Raw genomic sequence first — 21,820 nt, 5'->3', positions numbered from 1 at the left:
CGGCAGCAGCAGAAAGGGGATATTTTCCGGACTCCCGGATACACGTTGCTTCTGACAGTCCATGTAAGTAGGGGATGGTGGATGAGAGGCTACCTTTTTGCAGGCGCTTTCTTTTCTCCCCATCCTCCGCCAATCTCCTTTCATGCAAGCGCTGGGGGGAAGGGTATCCACATCTGCCCGATCATAGTCTTGCGTCATTTTGCCTATACTTGATGGTTGTAGAGTTTCGGTAGCTCGTTTCACCGTCCAGGAGAGAGGGAGGAGGTAAGGTGAAGTTGGAAAGGTTGGGTAGTGACAGCGGCCTAACGGAAGTATACCGATGTGCGTACATACATAGTAGACTCGATCCGAAGATGAAGAAATTAGAAATTTCTCTACGGGGATAAATGAAGCATTGTTTAGGGTACATATTTACCAGGACTATTTTGAGCATCTTCCAGAAAGCGTAATGGTAGAAACCGAAGAGAAAAACAGAAGAAATTACGATTCAGATCGGCATAGCGGGCTTCGTATCCACCAGAAGTCGCGGCGCAGGGACGAGGCAAAAAGGCACGTTGTGGATCCACCAGGATTGACGGGGGCCTTCTGGCGCGGCCAGGTTTCCTTCTAGCGGACTTCGCTGGGGCAGACTAGGGGGAACTAGATCTTAGTTGGAAGTGTATGCAGAGAAAGAAAGGAGAGGAAGTTGATCACATCAAGATGAAGATGGTACGGAGTATACAAAGATTCGACTATAACTAGTGTATAGTATAGTCGAGCGTACTCCGTAGAAGATAGAATGATATACTAATAACTAGACGGTTAGTAGTAAGGATAGTAATAATAATAATAAATGTAGAAAAACAAGATAAAGAAAATTCCAGAACAAGAATAGCAGCATGAAGCAGTCCTTTTTTCCAGAACAACTCCCTAAGTGGAGATGTGCAAATGAAGGCTTACCCATAAAACTAATGTATGGTACATACATACATAGTTTAGTATTGAAGGGCTTCAGTCCAAAATATTATGATGTAGTCGAGGCGTGTAGCACCTACCACACCTAAATACTTCCATCTCCCTTCTACTCCCCTTTACTCGACTCTGCTTTACTCTCTTTCTCCTCTCTTTCTCTCTCTCTCTCTCTCTCTCTCTCCTCTACGACTACTTCTTTTTTTATCCTACTCTTTGCTTGCTCTCTCTCTTCAACATATTCCCGACTGTCATTCCCATCCCATCTCCACATCCACTCTTACTCCCTAACCCTCTTCCCATCCTACTCTGCTACTACTCACATACCGCGATTCTCTCCGGCTCTCCGACTTCCGCCCTTTGACACCCTTACGCCTTTATTCCTGCAAGCCCCTCCAAACTCGCGCCATTTCTCTCCGTCTGATCCATCAAGGTACGCTCGCTTGTGTTCTTCTTTTTCCTGATTGTCATCCGTCTATTGCATACCACGCTTTTTTTTTTGCCCCCAAAGCGTCACCGCGACACCGCTGCCCATCAAGCATTACACTTTTTTTTTTACCCTCTTTCGCTGGGCCCCTTTCTTCCTCCGAGTACACCTGTCTGTCCATCGGTATCAAGATCAGACATCAGGCTATCGCTTGACACATAATCCACAAATTTATTGGGTTGGTGGGCTTTTCTGGGTCTCACTGCGGCGGATCCTCCGGCAACGCGAGAAAGAGGCCGCCGTTGAGGACGAGCATCAGTGGCTTTGGAACTGTCTCCCAAGAATGCGCGACTTCGACGATCAAAAGTTTTATAATTGAACTTTTATGCTGACCTCTACTCCTATTCTGACAGCCTTATCGTCTCTCTCACACTCCGGCTCTGTCCTGGCCTTACTGCGATTCCTTCCCTTCACGCTCCGTTTATAGCCGGTTCCTAAGAACGGATTTGCTTCGATTTTTGTTATATCTCTCGAATCGCAATCGATCATACACCCTGGACAAGATACACAGGTGTCTCAGACGCGCCTTTTTTCAGACTCCAACGTCAGCACGAGTGAACAGCCTCTAGGCCTCCCAAACAATCCCCGGTCGAGTGCGCAGCCTTGCATTCCAGCGCAGGAATTGGGCTACTGTCTTATTCGCTATCATTGAATCGAAGGAACTAGCCTAAGCTCGTGCTGCACTTCTATCGGCAGGAAGCTTTTCTAGCTTTCGTCGGCCACGGTCTGCAGCAGATCGCCGGGTCGGGTCATGGACTTCACGACCATCTTGAACCGCAAGAATTCTGCCGCCGCAGCCGCCGCCGCAGAAGCACAACTTCATCAACAATACCTGCAGAACTCTCAGTTGAATCAACCCACAATGAAGACCGAGCCAGGTGCTGTTGACGACCCCGTTAACGCGTATCCACCACACCCACCACACGTTCAGATGGAGCCCGGTCTGGCCGAACAATTCTACTATGCCCAATCTCCAGGAGCTGCCCCCCGAAATATGGGCTATGTACCTGGTGGCTACGCTGGTGAACCACAAATGCAGCAAGCGCCGATGCCGACGGGGAGATCTAGTGCTGATGCGCCTCCCAAGACTTTCCACTGCAAGACCTGTCAAAAGGGCTTTGCTCGGCGGAGTGACCTAGCTCGACATGGTATGTGATTTCGCTATCAGTTTCTCGCTGGGAGGCCTGCCGTTACTAATGCCTTTTACCTTCAGAGCGAATTCATACCGGAATACGACCGCATGCTTGCGACTGGCCCGGCTGTGGAAAGCAGTTCATCCAGCGCTCAGCTTTGACTGTACACTCTCGAGTTCACACAGGAGAGAAGCCTCATATGTGTGAACGGTGTGGAAAGGTATATCTAAACCTACCTTGAATTCATATTCGAATTCCTTGCTGATATTTTCTGCAGCCATTCAGTGACTCCTCGTCGCTCGCCAGACATCGTCGGATTCACTCCGGTAAACGACCCTACAAATGTCCCTACGCCAACTGCCAAAAGACATTTACGCGTCGGACGACTTTGACCCGCCACCAAAATCATCACACTGGGACGATTGAGGAGGCCGCTGCCCAGACGGAGGCCAGCCTACGACAAAACAAAGAACGGCGTGGCCCAGAGGGCATGTTTCCTGACCATGCCTCGATTCAATCGACTCCATCTCCAGCTCAACATGCATCAATGTCTCCGTCAGGCGGCGATCTCCCACCATTGTCGATGCATCGTTCGGCTAGCGACTATTACATGAGCAGTGCACCGATCCCGCCTCACGTCCGTGGTGATTTCTCTCAGGGCAGTCCTCGTGCTTCGCCCACTGCCACATCCCCTTCCTTGTCGAGCTTTGGAAGTGCGCCCCACAGCCGGCCACCGATGACTTCTCATCCTTACGCCCCGCCTCAGCCGCTGGAGCCGCCTGCCAACAATGACCATCGGCCCAACAGTGTCAACGGAAGCCCACACATGACTAGCCTTGGATGGGCCTCACCGTCTCATGGCAGCATCCCATCTCCCGGATCTGCTAATGATTTCGCCTACCCCGAGCCGACTGGTCCAGCCTATCCGACATCGATGCCTCCTCACATGTACTTCCCTAACTCTACTATCCGCCGACCCACCAGCACCGAGCCGGAGAACTATGAGACAAAACCTCGAATGGGCGACCACACCTGGGGAACTCCCGTATGAGACGGGCTATGCTGGCTCTGATCTCGAATAATAAATATCCACGCCAAGGTTTTCCTTTGTTTGATCTATTTTCACATTGCATCATCCTCTTGATTCCCATGGAAATTAGATATTTCCAATGTTCTTTTCTTTTTCCTTTTTCTTTTCGTTTATCCTTCCAATTATCTTTCTCCCCTGTCGCATTGTTTCATTATCTCCCTTTTCCCTATGTTTCGCATTTTTGTTTTTTCTTGTACCTATACTAAAGGGGAAACACTACGGAGTCGGGATTATCCGCGTTGCAAGCTGGGCCTTTTTTCATATGTTGATTGGGATGGTTGAACCGACAACTTCCTTCAGCCCATTTTCTTTTGTTCGATTGCTTGCTTGCGGATGACATGGTTTTACCGAGACACGACCAGACGAGGAAACAGCATAGATAGAGCGTGGGATCGAGGATATTCATATGGGTTATCATTGTTACTGGATTTGGGAATAAGGGCATGGGGTTCTCGTTGGAAAATCCCATGGTGCGGTGTCTGGTTAGTATCTGGGTTTGGTTTGTTCTTGATTGTTTTGATTTGCTATTCCTGTTACTTCGTTTCGCATCCTGGTCCTTGTTTTTATCGATTCTTTCTTTGTCTGTCTCATACATCTTATTCTTAATATCTTGCTTTTTGTCTTGCTATCTGTCTTTTCAGACTTCGTTTCATGTTATTGTCGGGACCTCTTTGCAACGAATACCATCCTGTCGAGGTCATTTTGCGATATTTACTGTACGATACGTTGTTAATAGAGTTGCAGTCAGTTTATCAACCTGCCTTTTGACAGTAGAGGTCAATCTTAGTATCGAAGTATCTCAACTATCCATCTCCAACTACTCTTTTAGTGAATACACCATCAGCCTAAGGGATTATTGGGTCACTGCACTTTCGCCTAAACTTCATGTTGGTGACCTGAAGATATTTTCTGACCCAACAGTCTTTGCCCAAATAGTGACACATAATTCAATTCCAAAATGAACTCGAGATGAACTTGGCTCTGATTTAGCCCAAGTCAATTCCCGCCTAACCATTCCCAGTAAAAGCACCGTTTATAGTATCACATGACAATGTGTTTGTATTTACACCTATACTTTGAATAGAATTTCGTACAAAAGTACAAGTGAAACCCATCTGAGAGCTCTAGAAATAGGTATTGTCAATTGAAATCCTCGATGTTTCGTCTGACTAGCACGGGTCCATGTACGGACCAACAATCACCATGGACAGCGCCACATCGCCATTATCATTACCTAAAAATGGAAAAAAAAAACTCATGCTCGAATCTCAGGCTACTTTAAAGAAAGGCCCTGCGGCAGATCTGATGTCAGTATTTCCTGAATTCTATGTCAATAAATATCGAAAGGCTCACTATACTCGACTTTCTTGGGCTGCGAATATCAATCATCGGCTGATCAAGAAAATTTGTTGTCCTCTGCGACACGAATCGTATCTCAGTATGCCCTTAGTGATCTGAAAGAACTATAGACTTATAATTGAAATGGCGACAGGACCAATAATGGAGAAAGCAAAAAGCTCTTCGAGGGCCCTGAGTTCAGAAGTCGACTCGAATACGCGAATATCAGACGTGTGGCGGTTAAGCTTGATGAGAAAGTTGTTGTAAAAAGTAATCTATAGGAACAGTAATTGTACGGAGTCCACAAGCATGCAATATCTCATGGGTCAAACGCCTGATATTTCTTCTCCGAGGCCTCACGAGCTTGTGGTATTTGGTCCCCTTTGCGTCATATTCAGGACATCCCAGCACGATCCTGGCCAAAGCATGGCCCAATCTACAATACGAAGAGAAGCTTTCGATACAGCGCCAGTTTTACGTCCAAAAAGTATCCAACGAGATAAGATCTGCAGAGAGGGATCTAAAAAGATGTGCGTCGATGTCTGCGCCTTATTTAAAGGTAGTACGACGGCAAAGGAATACCATAACCTGCAATTTTCCGCTTGCAACCATGGAAGAACTACCTACATTACCTTTCTTCGACATTTTCTAGAACACAACACTTCGAGTATTCACACATGGTGATGGGAGAAATGCCAACATACTAATAGAATTAGCGAATCAAGATTCTCAATTTTAGCAGAAGATACGTTGTTAGTGGGATTGTCGACTGGAAGAATAGTGGTTTCTATCACTATTACTATAAATGTACTACTGTCTTTTCACAGTCTGAGTCAGGTGGACGAAGATGATTGATATCTTTATCTACCAGATAGCATCTGTCCGTTGAAGTTTCCAGTGCGATGACAGTTTAATCGCCTTTGGCACCTTCATCTCAGGAATACATAGTTCACGAATTGAGCTTAGACATGATCATGGCCCCAAAATATCCACGTCTTTCCGAGTCGAAGGCTGAAGAGGAGCAGGTAATTGAAAATAACGGGACCTGAAAAGAAGGCCCGTGCCCTCTCTGCAAATCCAAGGCCTTTTTATTCAACCCACAGAATATATGAGTATCATGAATAGGATAACATTTACTCGGACAGCTAATGCTATCGCCTTCGTAGCACTGCGTGGCATTGACATACTGCTGGCCTGGACCAAAAGATAGACACGTGAGATTTGAACGAGATGAAATTGAAATAAAATTGAAATCTTGAATCCCTCTGATTCTTTTCTTTATAATATTCTATTCTGATCTTATGGAAAGAGTCCAAGAAAGCATACTAGAATGCTTCTACATTCATCAAGTCAGTATAGATTTACGGTTGTACTGCTTCTGGGATACACAAGAGAAAGGGAGAGCTGGAAAAACCAGGCCTTACAGAAAGAAAATCCACAGACTTTACAAATTTGCAAGCCTGAAACGCGAAAGTTGGGATTAAAACATGCTATTCGAGGGTGACTTGGAGCTGCAACAGGGTTCAATTCAAGACACGAGCTTGAAATTCACCGAACTGACGAAGCACAGGATTTACAGATGAACGATCCAAGCGTACATAAAGTACGATTCAACATCCTAATAGTTTATACTATGTACCTATACTAGTATGGCCTCGAGTGCAGACTATTCCAGTGCACCCCGCTCTCTATAGGTTCTGTACGACATACCAAGCCATGTGACACTCGACCCAGCCTACGATCTCCCATTACACTTGCAGAGTAGCCTAGGATGCGGAGTATTCATCTGTACTAAGCAGATACCCCGTATTTAACGCATCATATTACAATACATATAAAGAGTGGCAAGGTGAATGGAATGTCGGACTATTAACTACTGTACAATGGTCAAAGCAGATCACCACGCAGTAGATACTCACAGGGGAGGATCAATGAAGACTGATCGGCGCAAAAACAAAGGGCAAACTAGTTCAGCTTGGCCATGCCACCACCAGAAAAGCCAAGCCACAGAGAGATCATTTCCAGTCCAGTTCAATCCAACCCTATCGAAGCAATTCCATTCAGCCCAGCCCAGTCCAGGGGCAGTCGGACCTGGTGGAGCCAACGACCCAACAAACCCACCCAGAGCTCTGAGTGGAGAGCTCCCTGGATTCAAGGGTACAGTAAGCAAACAATTCCTAGGAGGGAATTAATTCAATTGTCATGCTGAAGTTTGTTCGTACAGGTATGGAGGAGGGTAATCAATGTAATCAAGTATCTAGCCTTGTAGCCTCTTACTCAAGCCAGGTCCTACTAGTAGTAACTGGGTATGTAGTACTATCTTACAGGTGTTGCTGTGCCCCGGGCATGAGTCTAGTAAGTTACAGAATCCGCGCAAGGGGAAATCTCTTTCGCACGGTTGCCTTTCAATGGACAATACATCAGTAGAACACATTTCAATCTTTACATACGTAGTAATGCGAAGAATGAATTCCAACCAGTCAGGAATTATGAAACACCGAGGTGAACTATTTCTGGCAAACAATCGAGGATAGCGGGTCCTCGTGCCCTAACACGGCAAAGATGAGTGGCCGCAAAAACAACTAAGCCACTTCGCGCGGTCGCAGAAGGTGAGGAACCGTTCGTGGCGGCAACGGGGCTGTCTACATTGCATTGACTCGATATTTACCCTTGAACAATTCGTCAATACAAGTGCAGAATGAATTTGATCAGAGTCCTAGCGTACAGTCTGGTTCAACCTGGTGCAATCGAAGAAGTATGCCAGGATTAAGGCGTCCGTCTTGAAAAAAGACTCAGCCTCTTCAGCCCTACCACTGGTACTGGGCTGTACAAAGTAGACTGTTCTATATTCGGATGCCGGGAAGGATTGGATCAGACTACTTGATTCGAGGCTGGTAATCTATTCGGACACAGGTCTTACAAAGGAAGATATCCATGAGCTAGGGCATCCTTTCATTTGGACTTTGTTTCGGCGATAGAGCAGATCCCATCAAGTGACCTGTTTTTAGGCTCGATCGCTAGTGTTTCAGCTTCGAGTTCGATTATGAACAAATTATTTAACTTACCACCAAGGTACGAGGTACTAGAGCTCGTATTCTGGACTTGTATGGTGATGGAGAGCTGGGGACCCTGCGACCGGGATTTTACTCAATAGCGTAAGACTTGATGAGGTATGACTTCCATTGATTGTTACTAGTTAGCCAAGAAGGTATTTACTGTAGAAAAGGATATGTCCATGTATTCATGTACTGTACAGTGTGCAGTAACATGGGTAATTTAATACCAGATCTATATGTGCATGCTTTTAGCACGGAGTAATCCGTATTATCCATGCACTTCTCCAAGCCACTGACCTCGTTTCTTTTTCTTTACGCCAAGCTGCGACTATACATTTTCACCACCAACCAGAAAAAGCCTTGCAGCGGCTGAATACGGTAATGCCGACGAGTGGGTGGGGAATGGGTTCTATGTACTCTGGCGACCTTTTGAGGGATTACAGGTATACAGAGGACTGCAGGGCAAAATTAGAGGTAATGAGAATTCTCTTTTTCTCAATGGAATCTGACCGGACATCCCAATACAATTTGACAGGCATACTGTAGCACAGTAGTATTTTGGAACATTATCCAATGATTCAAAGTATTGCGCGTTGGGTGGCGATCAATTGATCTGTAAGGAGGATAATTCACCCCCATATCCATATATCCATACGAAAGCCATATGCCCGTGGTGTGGTGGTATTCTGTGAATGAGACTTGCGAGTGTTGCCATGGGAATCAGTTTACTGCACCTGCGTGTGCAACGTTTGACGGTGCATCGAATACCATTTACATGGAAGTCTATACATACTAGTAGAGAGAACTGGAGCCAAACTGTCCATTTCATTTCAAGCTGTTATTGTACTTGCTTTGAACAGTTCAAGTTGTAGCCTGTAGCTAACTAACCAGCTACATAGATGATTTATACGTACCCTAGTCTATAAGGTACGGAACCGCTTCATCCTCTTTAATGCACATATGTAGTACTACTACGACGTAGTTAGTTACAGATTAATCTAGTTAGTTCTGATCTACATACATACATATTGTACTAGTATATGTACATAGACTCCGACGATCCATTTGCCTAGCGGCTCACGATGATTCCGAGCCACCCCTGCCCATCAGTTTTCACCCGTGGACTGTTTGAAGAACGTCGTGATCGGAAACGGGAACAGGCGACCGAATCCTTTAGTATAGCCGACGGGAGCGCGAAGATGTTGATTGTGGCGGCTAACTCGGGCAGGTCAGATCCCCGCTCTGCAGGTCCACTGGACATGCTAAAATCGAGTCTGTACTCTGTTGTACGGATCACGTATTACGGTTTTCCTAGGGAAGAATGAGGAGAGAGCGGGGAGCTGCTGTGGCGTGAGAAGTTTATCAACGAGTAACCGGAGGGTTTTGGCGAGCATTTTCCTTTCGGAGGTTGGACACTGCGATTGTTAAAGTGTGAGATTGAATTACAGCAGGGTAGTTATTGTAGGTACCATTTTACAGTATTCGGTTATTTAGAGAGTATACACTATGTGCAGTGTACCACATGTACATATAGTTAACTATTAATTGAATGGTAACTACATGTGTAGTTAGTTGGCCATGTACTCTCTCTCTCTCTCTCTCTCACACACACACACACACACACAACGGCGATAGTTTCGCCCCAATTAAAGCCAGCGCAGACGCCTTTTCGCCCTAGTGATGGCCTAGTGAGGGTCTAGTTACGACGGAGCAAACCCGGCCGGGTCAGGCACCGCTCTTCAAAATCATTCTGCTGCAAGATTCGTTAGTAATATCCCCTGTCTCAGACTATAACCCGGTGGGAGGACGTGGCGCAAGGGATCCACGGCATGCTTATCCACCTGGCTAGATGAGATCGACTGAGAACGTGTTTGAACCCAGTCAGATGAGCATAGACAAGAACTTGGTCATGGATCATTTGTACAGCAGCAGCAGCATTTTTTTTTTTAGCCCGGGAAGAAACAGCCTGGATGGACCAGACAGGGCCGAACAGGGACGGTGCAACGAATGTCTCTGTCGTACAAGCCCGTGACGAATGACCGTGCTGGACAGGTGCTCGGGAAATTTAATCAATTGAGGAAGTGCTAGTCCAAGCAAGTCACTGGGACTCCGTACCATAAGTAGTGGTACACCTGCATGAGAGGGGGGTTCTGACATTCTTCGGGTGATCGGCCGTCACAGGTTGGCATGTAAAAAGCAGGGTAGAAGCAGAAGCAGCTGTAGCAGCAGCAGTATCGACAGTTGTAGAGCAAGAGTTGATTACTGTAGATCACGAGAGTCAAGCAGTCAAATACATTTCCCCTACTGCTGTATTGTATGTATTCGGTCAGACCACTGGGGAATACTATGTATGTACCCACGTAGGGAAGAACTCCCGGCCACACCCGTCTCCGCTGGGGGACTCGGGAAGCCCCATTCTAGACCTGTCGTCCCACTCCGATTCGGAGGTGTTTAAATGGATGGGGAGGGACAAGGTTACAATTCGGGGGAAGTCTAAAAGAATGGGAATATATGTTTCCATCATTCAGAGAATACCAAAGGAACAAATAAAGCGAGTATGAATCATAGTAATATCTTCCATATTCACAATGGCCATAAGAATAGCAACAACAAAGAAAGGGCGGGTATTGTACGGTAACAGTACCGATGGAGAGGCGGATCGCTGTTCCGGTGATCAACTGGAAGAGTACCCGTATGGAAGGGTACATACTGGGAAGTACTAGAAAGGAAAGTAATTTAAATAGGGAAAAAGTACGAGACTTTTGCGGGCTGGTGCTGTATTTCTGTATTATACTGACAATACACGTACGCGGGTCTCCCCTGTAGGGAATCGCCCGTCAGCTTCTCCCCACTCTCCGCTTCGCCTTGTTCTCCTCATTTCCATTTCCATTCCGACTTCCCTCCTCTCTCTCACTCTCTCTTGCTCCCTCTCACACACTCAGCTCACTTCCTCTTCCCATCTAAACATCCTCTGATATTTCTCTTTCCTAACGTATCGTCACTGCCATTCTCGGCCCCTCTACCTTCTATCACCATATGGCTTATGGTCTTTCCTCGACTCGTGCAGTTGGCCGCCTGACCTGCAGCTCTCACGCTGCCATCCGACCCTGCCTGTCTCGAACCATTTCTTCCAGCCCTTTTCAAATTGCTTCATATTCATCATGACTGCTCTTGAAATCCCCCAGGAAGGTCTGACTCTCCGGCCGGAGAGTCAGACCGGAGAACCCGCGGCTACTCGGGCCCAGTTCATGCGACTGGCCCTCGCCCAGGACACCCTAAACGAACTCATCAGTAGCATGCAAAAAGGCCAATCAGCCCGAGTCCGTCTGGGAAAACATCCATCTCTCCAATACGCCGGAAAAACCGAATCTTTTCATGCCTACCCCGAAACTCACCGCTCGGAAGTCTACGAGACCACCTCCGATAAGCGGACCCTGTATTTTGCCGGAGTCCTGAGTCACAGCCTGGAGGTCGCAAAGGCCAAGGAGGATACTGAAGATGTTTCCAAGGCACTGGAGACTTTACAAGCTGGTCTCAGTGCTCATGAGCGAGAGAAGGAAGCCAAGCAATCATACCTAGTCTCTCACCCAGACGAGCTGAAGGCTCTAGCCAAGGTGAACAAGGGCAACCGGATGTCAATCCGATCGGGAGGCTCCAAGGACAAATGTATTAACCATTTGCATTCACTTTCACTTCTCTTTTGATACATGCTAACGTGAATCATTCACAAAGCTCGCCGTCTCGGAGGTTCTCAAATTGGCAGCCTACAGCCTAGCCCCAACCTCGGCGCTAGGTCACCCGCTCTCGCTCCCACCTCCGCTCCGTCACAATCTAAGAGTGATATCCGTCTCGAGGCCCTCAAGACTCCATTCATTCACCTTCTCGCCGTCCGAGCCGTATCCGCTCAGTACCTTGCCCGTCTCACTTGCGCTCCTCTGGATGATATTACTACACTTGCGAGAAAGTTCGGAACAGAGAACCGTCTTAACCGAGAGAAATTCGATTTGAGAGATAAGATCTATAAAGATCTTGACGTCTGGAAATTCCCCTACCCAAACGAGGACGACCGACAGAATGCTATTCAAAACGCCATCTCGGCTTTTGACCGCATGCGCATTTCCCGCTCTGACAAGCTCTGGCAGGCCCTCCTACCCAAAGAAGAACGGGGAAAGGGAAAGTGTCTATCTCGTCTCAATCTTCACAACATCAGCGCCATGCCCGGAAAGAAGACTACTAATCCTCGCATCCAAGTGGACGGTGCTGAGGATCGGGCCGAGGAGACCGACGCCGCCAAGGCATCGGATGTCCCCAAGCAAACCCAGAAACCAAAAGAGAAAGACGGACCGAAGAAACAAGTGAAGGGAAAGAGCACCAACAACAGCACTCTGACGGGCCGGGTGACAAAGAAGACCGCCAGCAAGCCTGCTCCCGTAAAGACTGAAAGCAAGTTCAAATCAGCCGAATTCGTCAACTCTTCCGATGATGACGATGAAGACATGTTTGATGCATCTTCAGCTCAGCCTACACCAGTGCCTGCTTCACGTTCTCAGGAAAGCAAGAAAGCTCCAGCTCCAGCTCTCGCTAAAAATACTCAACCAGCCGTGAAAACCCAACCCTCCAAGGCCACCCCTTCTGCATCTAAGGTCTCCAAATCACAGGCGCCTACGCCGAAATTTGAATCATCTCAACCCACTCCATTGTCCAAGGGGCCCGTATCTCGACTCTCTACTTCACCCCAGAAACCATCTCCCCTTGGTTCGTCTCCCCTGCAAGCGCCTCCGAAAATGCCCATGGCCGCAGTCGTTCCGACAGTCAAAATCACTCTTCAAGTTCATCTTCTTCATCTCCTCTTATATCTCAACTGGCCCGGAACAACAAGACTACTGCCACAGCTGCACGCCCATCATCAAAGCCCGCCGCGCCGGCTAATGGCCTCAACAAGCCCGCATCTACCAAAAGCTCAACTCAGCCCGCTCCAGCCAAGTCTACACCTCCAAAAGCCACTCCAAACCCAGTCTCTTTAAGGCAAGCATCTTCAAAATCCACTCTGGATGCAACTCGAACCAAGCCTACCCGTCCGGTGGCTTCACTCAACAGGGCTGCGAACAAGACATTACCTGCGAAAAACCACCTGAAGCGTAAGGCAGAGCCCGATATTGGGTCCGAATCCGAGAGAGATGGACATCCAATTACGACTGGCAATTTAGAGCACAAACGGCGACGCGCAGTTAGTACCTCCAGCGGTAGCACGGGAAGTGCATCTCCCTCGATGGCTCAAGAGGTCTCTCGGAAACGATTGCTGGACAAATCGGAAAAATTCAAGGAGTATTATGCCAAATACTCCGCCTTGCATGAAGCACTGGCCAATCAAGCTCATCCCGCCCAAAGGGATGTTGACAAACTGGAGAAGCAGCATAAACGATTACAACAGATGAAGCAGGAGATCTGGGATGAAAATTATCGACTCCGTGAGGAGGGTGCCATTCCGTGAACTTTTTCAAATCATTTTGTTTCTTCGTTTCTACCTCTGTTTAAATTTGCATGGCAATTCAGTGGTCCCTCAAACGGCGAACTTCGCCCTCCTTTTCGACAGACGGATCAGCTCGGCGTTTTACGGATTCGCGGTCTTTCAACGACTTATATTCTTTTCTTTTATTTCCTGCTGAATCTTTACAAACTATCCCAACCTGCATGTCCTGTTTCTTTCCCCATCAGCACATTTTTATTTGCATTCCCATGATCTGTGATATAGAATTTTTGTATTCATTCCGCGAGGCAACATCCGAACGATGTCCAGTTCATAAGCATAGTCCACACGACATGCAAAGGAAAATTTCACTTGATACCAAACTTGCTCAGCGTCTTACTAGGATCTATATGAACAAATGTCCAGTAATTGTAGGATCGATCTTTTCCATCCTTGGTTGTAGATGATCAGCTTCGGCTCTACCCCGGATTCGCGCATCTCTGGTTCGCTGCTTTGTCGGTGGGGCAGTGGCGCTTTATCCAGACCATTATTGGTGGTCTGACACGTGGCATAGTCACGGGATCTAGATGTACTGTACGGTATCCATACAGTTGCACGTAATATAAATTACGTCGTCACCGTTGGCCACGCTAGTCCACATCGGGTCTAGCGCGTTTGATTCTGTGCCAGCAACTTGGGCAGCTCAACTGCTCTCGACAAGCTCAACCTCATTCTCCACGCCTAGTGCAATTGGAGTCCAATATATTTGGGCACGAGAAAGGCAAATCATCACAATGACTCCCCCGGCCCGAGGAAGGGGAACCAGTCAGCGTAGCCCGACCGTCTTGGTACGTTCTCTCCGAAAAGCAATTATCCCGTTACTGTTGCGCCTCCCGCTACCGCCGCGGTAGCCCCAGGAAACCCTTACTGATGATGTCTCGCCCCGTGTCCGACAGGTTACCGATTCACGCGATCAGCAACAAGCATCTACGCCCAGACGCCGCAGATCCCCCGCCACCCGCTTTATTACCGTCGACAATGTCTTGCAATATGCCTCCGATGTCCCGTCCATGCAGCAGCGTCATCCACCGCCAATCTCGCGCTCCCGGAGACTCGCCTCGGCCAGTGGTCTAATCGGTGGAGGAAGTAGTAGCACCGCAGCTAATGGCCGATTAGCAGCACAACCACGTTTACCTCCACGTACGACGAAAGTTAGCGAGAAGCTCGTACTATTACCTGATACTGGTGGAGTGGGAGAGCGTGGTGAAGGTGATGAGGATGAGGATGGGGTTGATGATTCGGATCTCGTTGACGAGGAACTTGTTGCTCGTATCGCGCATGATAAAAATGTCGATCCCGAAGCCGTGAGACAGGCTCTCATTACGCAGAAACGACTTGGAAGTGGAGACTTTGATATTGATAATGACATTGCGCCGCTTCGAGCTGAAGAGGAAGCTCTTCGCAAGCGGCGTGTTGCTCCTGAGGGAGCAAAGAGTTATGCAGAGCGTTTGCCCAAGGCGCGGCGGACCGAAAAACTCGCGCGTGTAACGGCTTATTGTACTGCGCAAGCGTATAAAATGGGATCCGTGGCCTCGTTTGTGAAAGAGTGGCATGGAGCGAGGACTAAGTTATATGATGATTGTCTGTACACGGCGTATCATTTACCTTTAGTACCTGGGCATGAAGGATATAGGCTGCGCAGTAGCCCGGTGTTGAAATTCCCGGGTGGGAAATCGTTGCTTGATGAAGAGATTGAGCGAAACGAGTTGCGAGATCATCATGATGATTGGATTGGAGAAGCTGAGGAGCATTCTGTTGGAGGCCACAATCGACCAGAGGAAGAACATCACCATGAGGCATCGCCGCAGGATTCCGAGCATGGTGCGAGTGAAGGACATCAGGAGCTCTTGAATCGAATTTCAGAGGATGATGCCCGACTACAAGAACGTGCATCGGAACAGGACGGCCCATCTAGTGAAGAAAACACTCCTAATCTCCGACCTCGACGACGGAGACATAGTTCCGATGATGGACAGGCATTGTTCAGAGCTCGTTCGGCTTCTCCTTCTAAGTCATCATCGCCCATGCCTGAACGGCCTGCGCGAACTCTTTACAATGTCGCAGAGATGTTTGTCTTCAGCTATGGGGTTGTTGTATTTTGGAACTTTACCGAGCGCCAAGAGAAAGATTTACTGGCGGATCTGGCATTCGCTACATCTTCGGCTACTGGTACACCTATTCCACTGACGACAATGCCTCTGCATGAAGAGGACTTTGAAACGGAAGAATTCCACTTCGAATATTCCACTGAAATCTCTCGACCTCGTGTCTATAATGATATGATTACACTCCGCAGTGGTGACCATATGATCAAGCTGGCAATCAGTCATGGCATCTCACAGAGTACCAAGTTGTGTTTCTTTGAAGAGGTCATGGCGCGTCAGATGGCTGATGCGAAAGATGTACCGCGAAGGCTTGCTATGACTGGCCAACTTGGTATGAAGCGCGAAGAGGTATTCCGAATTCTAGGAAGACTTTTCAAGAGTCGCGTGGAGGTCAATTTATGTGAGTGAGCCCAAGCTCCTACCTGATCTATCCTTCGTTACTAACAATACCAGCATCAAATATGCTCGACGTTCCGAATTTCTTCTGGGAGAGTGAACCCACTCTCTACCCTCTTTATATCGCTGTTCGCGAATACCTCGAGATCAAACCTCGAATTCAAGTTCTCAATGAACGCTGTCGAGTATTCCTCGATCTCGCAGAAATCCTCTCAGACTCTATAGCCGACAACCGCACATCATGTATGTCTATACATCTATCATTCATTTACCTTTCCGTCCTATGCTAATACAAAATCAGATCAAACCTGGGTTGTCATCGTCCTGATCGTAATATCCATCCTCGTTACACTCTCCGAAGTCTTCCTTCGCTTCGGTCTTCTTCATGCCCGTCAAGGTGCAACACCCGCCAGCATCATCGCCCGCGCAATGGGCCGCTCTCTTCCAACCCCATCACCAGGCTGGTCCTACCCTCCCAACATCCCGGCAGGTTGTATATGTCCCTCGCTTGCACCTACCGGCGGAGCCGATGTGGGTGTTAGTGGTTTGATGGGCGGTCTCTAAGTTCTCTCTTGGTTGGAAATTTTTTTAAAAGCGCAAACGGTAATCCGGTTGGTCTAGGCGTTCTGGATGGGTAATCCATAAATACGATGGAAATTAGTTTCGCGTCACGGCTTTTAACTCATCGTCGTACTTGACCATTTCAACTCGATTGATTTCGAATAATCGTGCCTAGTAGTACCTAACTTACTTTAGTAGTTCTAATACGGGAAGTACTTGGTACTTCCCACTTTTGTGACCTACTTCTTACACTAACAAGTATTGTACTTCGGTTCCCACTTCCCATCTGTGAGATATACAAATAACATAGTACATTGTTGTCTCATGAAACGAATATTATCAGATATTGATATGAGTTACATTCTCTGTACAACCATGAGCCCGTGGCCCAGCTTTTAATGGTTCAAGCAATGAGAACAATTGTCTAATAAAATATCCAAACCCCTGTTAGGTTGTCTAATCGATGCTATGCTTCTCATGGGGCCAGAGTATCGGGTAGTAAGTGAATGGATGTCTTGCGTATTGTTTTACTCTTCAATGGTTACGACTGACCATTGCCTACTCGAGCATGGAAATACCATAAAGAGCCCCATATGCAATCGGTCAAGTCCTCGAAACGACGACTACTGGGAAACTTTGAATTATACTACTTAGGAAGCTAAACGATGTATGAGAGTTTACCGGCAAAATACGACTATAACTCTGCGTTCCTAACTTTAATAGAACCAAGAATATTGGCTATGAGCTGCTCGTAGCCTTGGAATCTTACTACCGTAGGCTCTTGGGGAGATTCTCTTCTATTTTGGGGCTTCATTTTAGAACATGTTGAAACCTGCCCAATTTTGATAGTTGATAACTTGTTATTACTCCTCCCAGCCCTCCAAAAAGACGTGGCAGCAGTCCTAAAAATCAGAAATAAGCTACCAACTTGTCGGTGGGTCACATCTGGGGGACCGCGGAGAGAATTCAAGAGTCTGATTTTCCCCATTGACCCAGTCTGACTACTTTTCAGTCATTGGGATCTATTGCTAATTCTATTTCGAGGTAGTCTAGCCCAAACGCTTATTCCAAATTTCAGTTCATCCATGGATGGTATAGAGACATGTGGGTGCAACCGTCTTCACCCCCTTAAGTATGCATACTTACTTCGGCGGGTATACCAGTAAACCATTGACAGCCACGAGAACGCAGAAATACTGTTGATGCCTCAAATAGTAGAGTCCAGACTCAAAATATCGTGAAGTTTTCAAGTCCTAGCTGACAGTTTCTCGGAGGAAGATTTTGTGGGAGGGTTGGGAAGAAGTTAGACACACCCTAAAAACCGGGTCCTCCATAAAATCTATTTTATGATCGTCGCGCAATTAAACTTGTTTGAATTGATACCTGACCATCCTCCTGGGAAATCAGAACTTCACATTTTCACTTTATCTTGGATTGCTCCCTCAATTCTGAGTTCTCAACCACGGTTTTTGCGAATATGTCAACCGAACGACAGCTGTCAGATGTTTCTGATGCTGTATACCCTTTGTACCCATTCGACAATGAGAAGACCAATCGTTGTTTCGTTAGCTGGCCGATGTTATTCAATGACGTCCTTGATCCTGAACTGTTGAACAATGCTTTATGTCAATTACTGGGGATGAAGGAATGGTGTAAGCTTGGAGGTAGACTAAGATTGAAGGTAGGATGCGTGCTATTTTCTCATTTTCCAACTATGCAGATAACTCACCAACTTCGACATAGGCAAATGGGGAATTAGAAGTCTATGTTCAGTATGACTCGAAAATCCATTCAAGGACATTCTTCACTCATCAAAATTTTGACATGGAGCTTCAAACCCATCCAATTGCTTGTCACTGGCCAATGCGGACGGGCAGTTCCTCACCCCAGCCAATCTCAGACGACTTCAAGTTATTTGTTACGAGACCAAAATTCCCTACTTTCGAGCAGATGGTACAACAAAGACTTCCAATGGTCTCTCTTCATATCACTTCCTTCCGAGACGCAACTATCGTCTCTCTGATTTGGCCACATGCATTAATGGACGCTTTTGGAGGACAAGCCCTCCTCTCAGCCTGGTCATCGGTATTGAATGGCCAGGAGGGAGGTTTATGCCCCGTGTATGGTGCGAAGAATGACGTCCTCCGTAAATCAATCTTCGCCAATCCTGAAAGCCATGAAGAGTTGAAGATTGAAGAAAGACGTTTGAGTGGTATGGGCCTCTACATGTTCTTATTTCGACATGTATGGAATATGATATGGGATGTATCTCGACAACGACATCTAATCTGTCTATCAAAAGACACCTTGAAAAAAGTCAAATACAGAGCTGAACGAGAGATTGGTAAAATACAAGACCACAACCCTGAGACGCAAATAAGTAGCGGCGATGCACTTACGGCATGGATATCACAGACAGTGGCATTATCAGAGCCATCAATCCGCCCAATTACCATTTTGAGTCTATTAAATGCTCGATTTCGACTTCCAGAGCTCATGAATTCAACAGGTGTCTTCCTGCAAAATCTTACACTGGGTACTTTCTCGTTTATCTCATCTGGTCAAGTTAGAGGTTCGATTGGATCGATTGCACTCAGTCATCGACAACATTTCACAGAACAAGCTACTGCAGGACAAGCCTCTGCCTTTTTAAGAAGTGGATATAAATCCATTGATGCAGGTCAGACACCTGGAGTCTTATTTGGAGAGGCAGATGCATTGCCCATAATTTTCAATAACATGGAAAAGGCAGACTTGATCAAGACTGTTGATTTCAGTGCTGCTGTGAAATATCAGGGGGATATTTCAGAGGATAGAATCAACCCCGTTGGATCTATGGTGATGTACTATTATGAAAACGTCGGTCAGCCATATAAAGGGTTCAACCTTTTTTCTATGCTTGGTCAAGATTACGCTGGGAATCACTGGCTTGAGGGGACGCTTTTACCAAGGGCGTGGATCAGGATAGAAGAAGAGCTCAGGAAGATTGAAGAGAATTCGTGATAGGCATCTCTGGTTAAGTTCTATTTGCTACATCCTATTGCACTAATATACAGAGTCTTCCAGGACTTGGAATAACGCGTAGAAACTAGGCGATCATCCATGCTGTATGAACAAGACCTATATTACCAAATGTCTACGAGAATAAAGTGATGATGAATCCAAAATCTCCGTTGAGATGGACAAAGCCAAACCATGCTAAATATAAAACACAGAGACATTAGATATCAGTACAAGGGCCGCAAAATCCCAGAAGTCGACCAAGGACTCCTGGTGCCCGATTTCAATTGCAATTTTTCGTATCTAGTTTTTCCTCCGTTTATTCGTTTTATGCATCATGCATCACGTTTAACCGGTGACCTTGAAGATGGACTCGGCCAGACGCTGGACGTTGCCGGACGTGATACCAGCAACGGAGATACGACCGTCCTTGGTGGCGTAGACGGAGTGCTCCTTGGCCAGAGCATCCATCTGCTCGGGCTTCAGACCGGTGAAGGCGAACATGCCGATCTGGCTGGTGATGTGGGACCAGTCGTGCTTGCTGCCGAGCTTCTCAAGGTTCTCGCGGAGCAGCTTGCGCATCTCGATGATACGGTCAGCCATGCCCTTGACCTCACCGAGCCATTGCTGGTTCAGAGAAGGATCGTTCATGATGGCGGAGGCGACGCGGGCACCGTGGATAGGGGGGGTTAGAGTAGAAGGGACGAATGAGAATCTTGATCTGAGACTCAACACGCTTCTTCTCCTCGGCGTTCTCGCAGACGAGGGAGAAAGCACCGACACGCTCACCATAGAGGCCCTATGTGAAAAGTTAGTTCGTCCCTCGATTCCTCTAGCCTAGTTTTTTTTTCTCGAATTTCATGTCAAACATACCATGTTCTTGGCAAAACTCTGGCACAGAGCGATGTTGTGGCCCTCAGCAACGAAGTGACGGGGGGCGAAGGCATCCTTGTCAGCGTTACCGCTAGCGAAGCCCTGGTAGGCCATGTCGAAGAAAGCGAAGTGACCCTTCTGCTTCATGACATCGCTGATCTGGCGCCACTGGGCCTCAGTAGGGTCAACACCAGTGGGGTTGTGAGCACAGGCGTGCAGCAGGATGATGCTGCCCTCAGGTGCAGCCTTGATATCCTCGATCAGACCCTCGAAGTCCAGACCAATGGTGTCCTTGTTGTAGTAGCGGTACTTCTCGACCTCAAGGCCGGAGTCCTTGAAGACAGCGTTGTGGTTGGCCCAGCTGGGGTTGGGCAGGTAAACCTTCTTCGCGCCGGGGTAGAAGCGCTCGAGGAAAGCACCACCAATGCGGAGGGCGCCGGTACCGGAGATGGTCTGGGTGATGACAAGACGGTCATCCTTGATGACGGGGGAGCCGGTGCCGTAGGCCAGCTCGGCGGCGGCGTTGGTGAAGGCAGGGATACCGGTGATACCAGCATACTCCTTGTCGCTGCGCGAAGCAACAACCTTATCCTCGGCGGCGCGAACGGAGGGGAGGACGTAGGGCTTGCCCTTGTCATCACCTGAAACAGGGCAAGGTAGTTTAGTACATGGTTGTAATTGATAAATCGGATGGGAAATAAGCTTGTATCCGGGGGATCTGCGCGTGTGAGAGCAACAGAAGGAGGAAAATACATACGGTAAGCACCAACACCAAGGTTAATCTTCTCCTTGAAAGAGTCGGCCTTGAAGGCCTCAGTGATACCCAGGATAGCATCCTATTTTGAGAGCAAAGGGTCAGCATTGATCGTCTCAATGGCTGATTGACAGCATCAGAAATCAACTTCCAAGCTTACCGGAGGGCCTTGGGGGACCTTGGACCAGGCCGAGGCTTGTCTGGCACCGATAACCACGAAGTTAGCCTCGCGGGCAGCAGCCGAACGGCTGGCGACACGAAGAGTAGACAGCATTGTGCAAGATGGAATAAGATGAGAGAGAGGAGAGAGTAAGGATGGCAAGGATACCAAACAGAAGGGAAAACCCAAAGTCAAGGGGGGGAGAGGAAGAGGAGAAAGTCGGGGAAGAAAAGGTCGGAGATGCTGCGAATGACGGGGGCTGACTCATGTGATAGCGGTACCGGGTACTTGTGATTGTGTGTTTCCCCACAGCGAGGAGCGGGTATCGGGTACTCAGAGAGCACCAAAGTACCATAAAGTACCAACTTTGAGTAAACAAATGTCTACAGTAT

At 47.5% G+C, this 21,820-nt stretch overlaps 5 protein-coding genes across 5 annotated transcripts; 4 read left to right on the top strand and 1 right to left on the bottom strand.

Annotated features, from left to right (window-relative positions):
- Positions 1 to 2,186: 2,186 nt before the first annotated feature.
- N7469_010329 (putative C2H2 finger domain protein) lies at positions 2,187 to 3,619 on the top strand (the record flags this gene model as incomplete). Its single annotated transcript, XM_056649234.1, has 3 exons — positions 2,187 to 2,583; positions 2,649 to 2,788; positions 2,846 to 3,619. The coding sequence occupies 3 exons, from the start codon at positions 2,187 to 2,189 to the stop codon at positions 3,617 to 3,619; spliced, it is 1,311 nt and encodes a 436-aa protein (XP_056496365.1).
- A 7,594-nt stretch (positions 3,620 to 11,213) lies between these two features.
- On the top strand, positions 11,214 to 13,543 carry N7469_010328 (uncharacterized protein; the record flags this gene model as incomplete). The annotated part of the gene is made up of 3 exons (XM_056649233.1): positions 11,214 to 11,718; positions 11,785 to 12,807; positions 12,945 to 13,543. 3 exons carry the CDS (start codon positions 11,214 to 11,216, stop codon positions 13,541 to 13,543), a joined length of 2,127 nt encoding a protein of 708 aa, XP_056496364.1.
- Positions 13,544 to 14,313: 770 nt separating this feature from the next.
- On the top strand, positions 14,314 to 16,644 carry N7469_010327 (RMD1 family protein; the record flags this gene model as incomplete). The annotated part of the gene is made up of 4 exons (XM_056649232.1): positions 14,314 to 14,367; positions 14,431 to 16,084; positions 16,138 to 16,323; positions 16,382 to 16,644. The coding sequence occupies 4 exons, from the start codon at positions 14,314 to 14,316 to the stop codon at positions 16,642 to 16,644; spliced, it is 2,157 nt and encodes a 718-aa protein (XP_056496363.1).
- Positions 16,645 to 18,118: 1,474 nt separating this feature from the next.
- N7469_010326 (uncharacterized protein) lies at positions 18,119 to 19,644 on the top strand (the record flags this gene model as incomplete). The annotated part of the gene is made up of 2 exons (XM_056649231.1): positions 18,119 to 18,322; positions 18,385 to 19,644. 2 exons carry the CDS (start codon positions 18,119 to 18,121, stop codon positions 19,642 to 19,644), a joined length of 1,464 nt encoding a protein of 487 aa, XP_056496362.1.
- Positions 19,645 to 19,989: 345 nt separating this feature from the next.
- On the bottom strand, positions 19,990 to 21,542 carry N7469_010325 (uncharacterized protein; the record flags this gene model as incomplete). The annotated part of the gene is made up of 4 exons (XM_056649230.1): positions 19,990 to 20,463; positions 20,515 to 21,155; positions 21,272 to 21,350; positions 21,429 to 21,542. The coding sequence occupies 4 exons, from the start codon at positions 21,540 to 21,542 to the stop codon at positions 19,990 to 19,992; spliced, it is 1,308 nt and encodes a 435-aa protein (XP_056496361.1).
- Positions 21,543 to 21,820: the final 278 nt, after the last annotated feature.

This window comes from Penicillium citrinum (assembly GCF_028827155.1).
Source record: "Penicillium citrinum strain IBT 23319 chromosome Unknown utg000009l:1.0-4274883.0:1.0-4276374.0, whole genome shotgun sequence".
In the NCBI taxonomy this organism is placed as follows: domain Eukaryota; kingdom Fungi; phylum Ascomycota; class Eurotiomycetes; order Eurotiales; family Aspergillaceae; genus Penicillium; species Penicillium citrinum.
The sequence above is the reverse complement of the archived record's forward strand: the minus strand, read 5'-3'. Positions and strand labels throughout refer to the sequence as shown.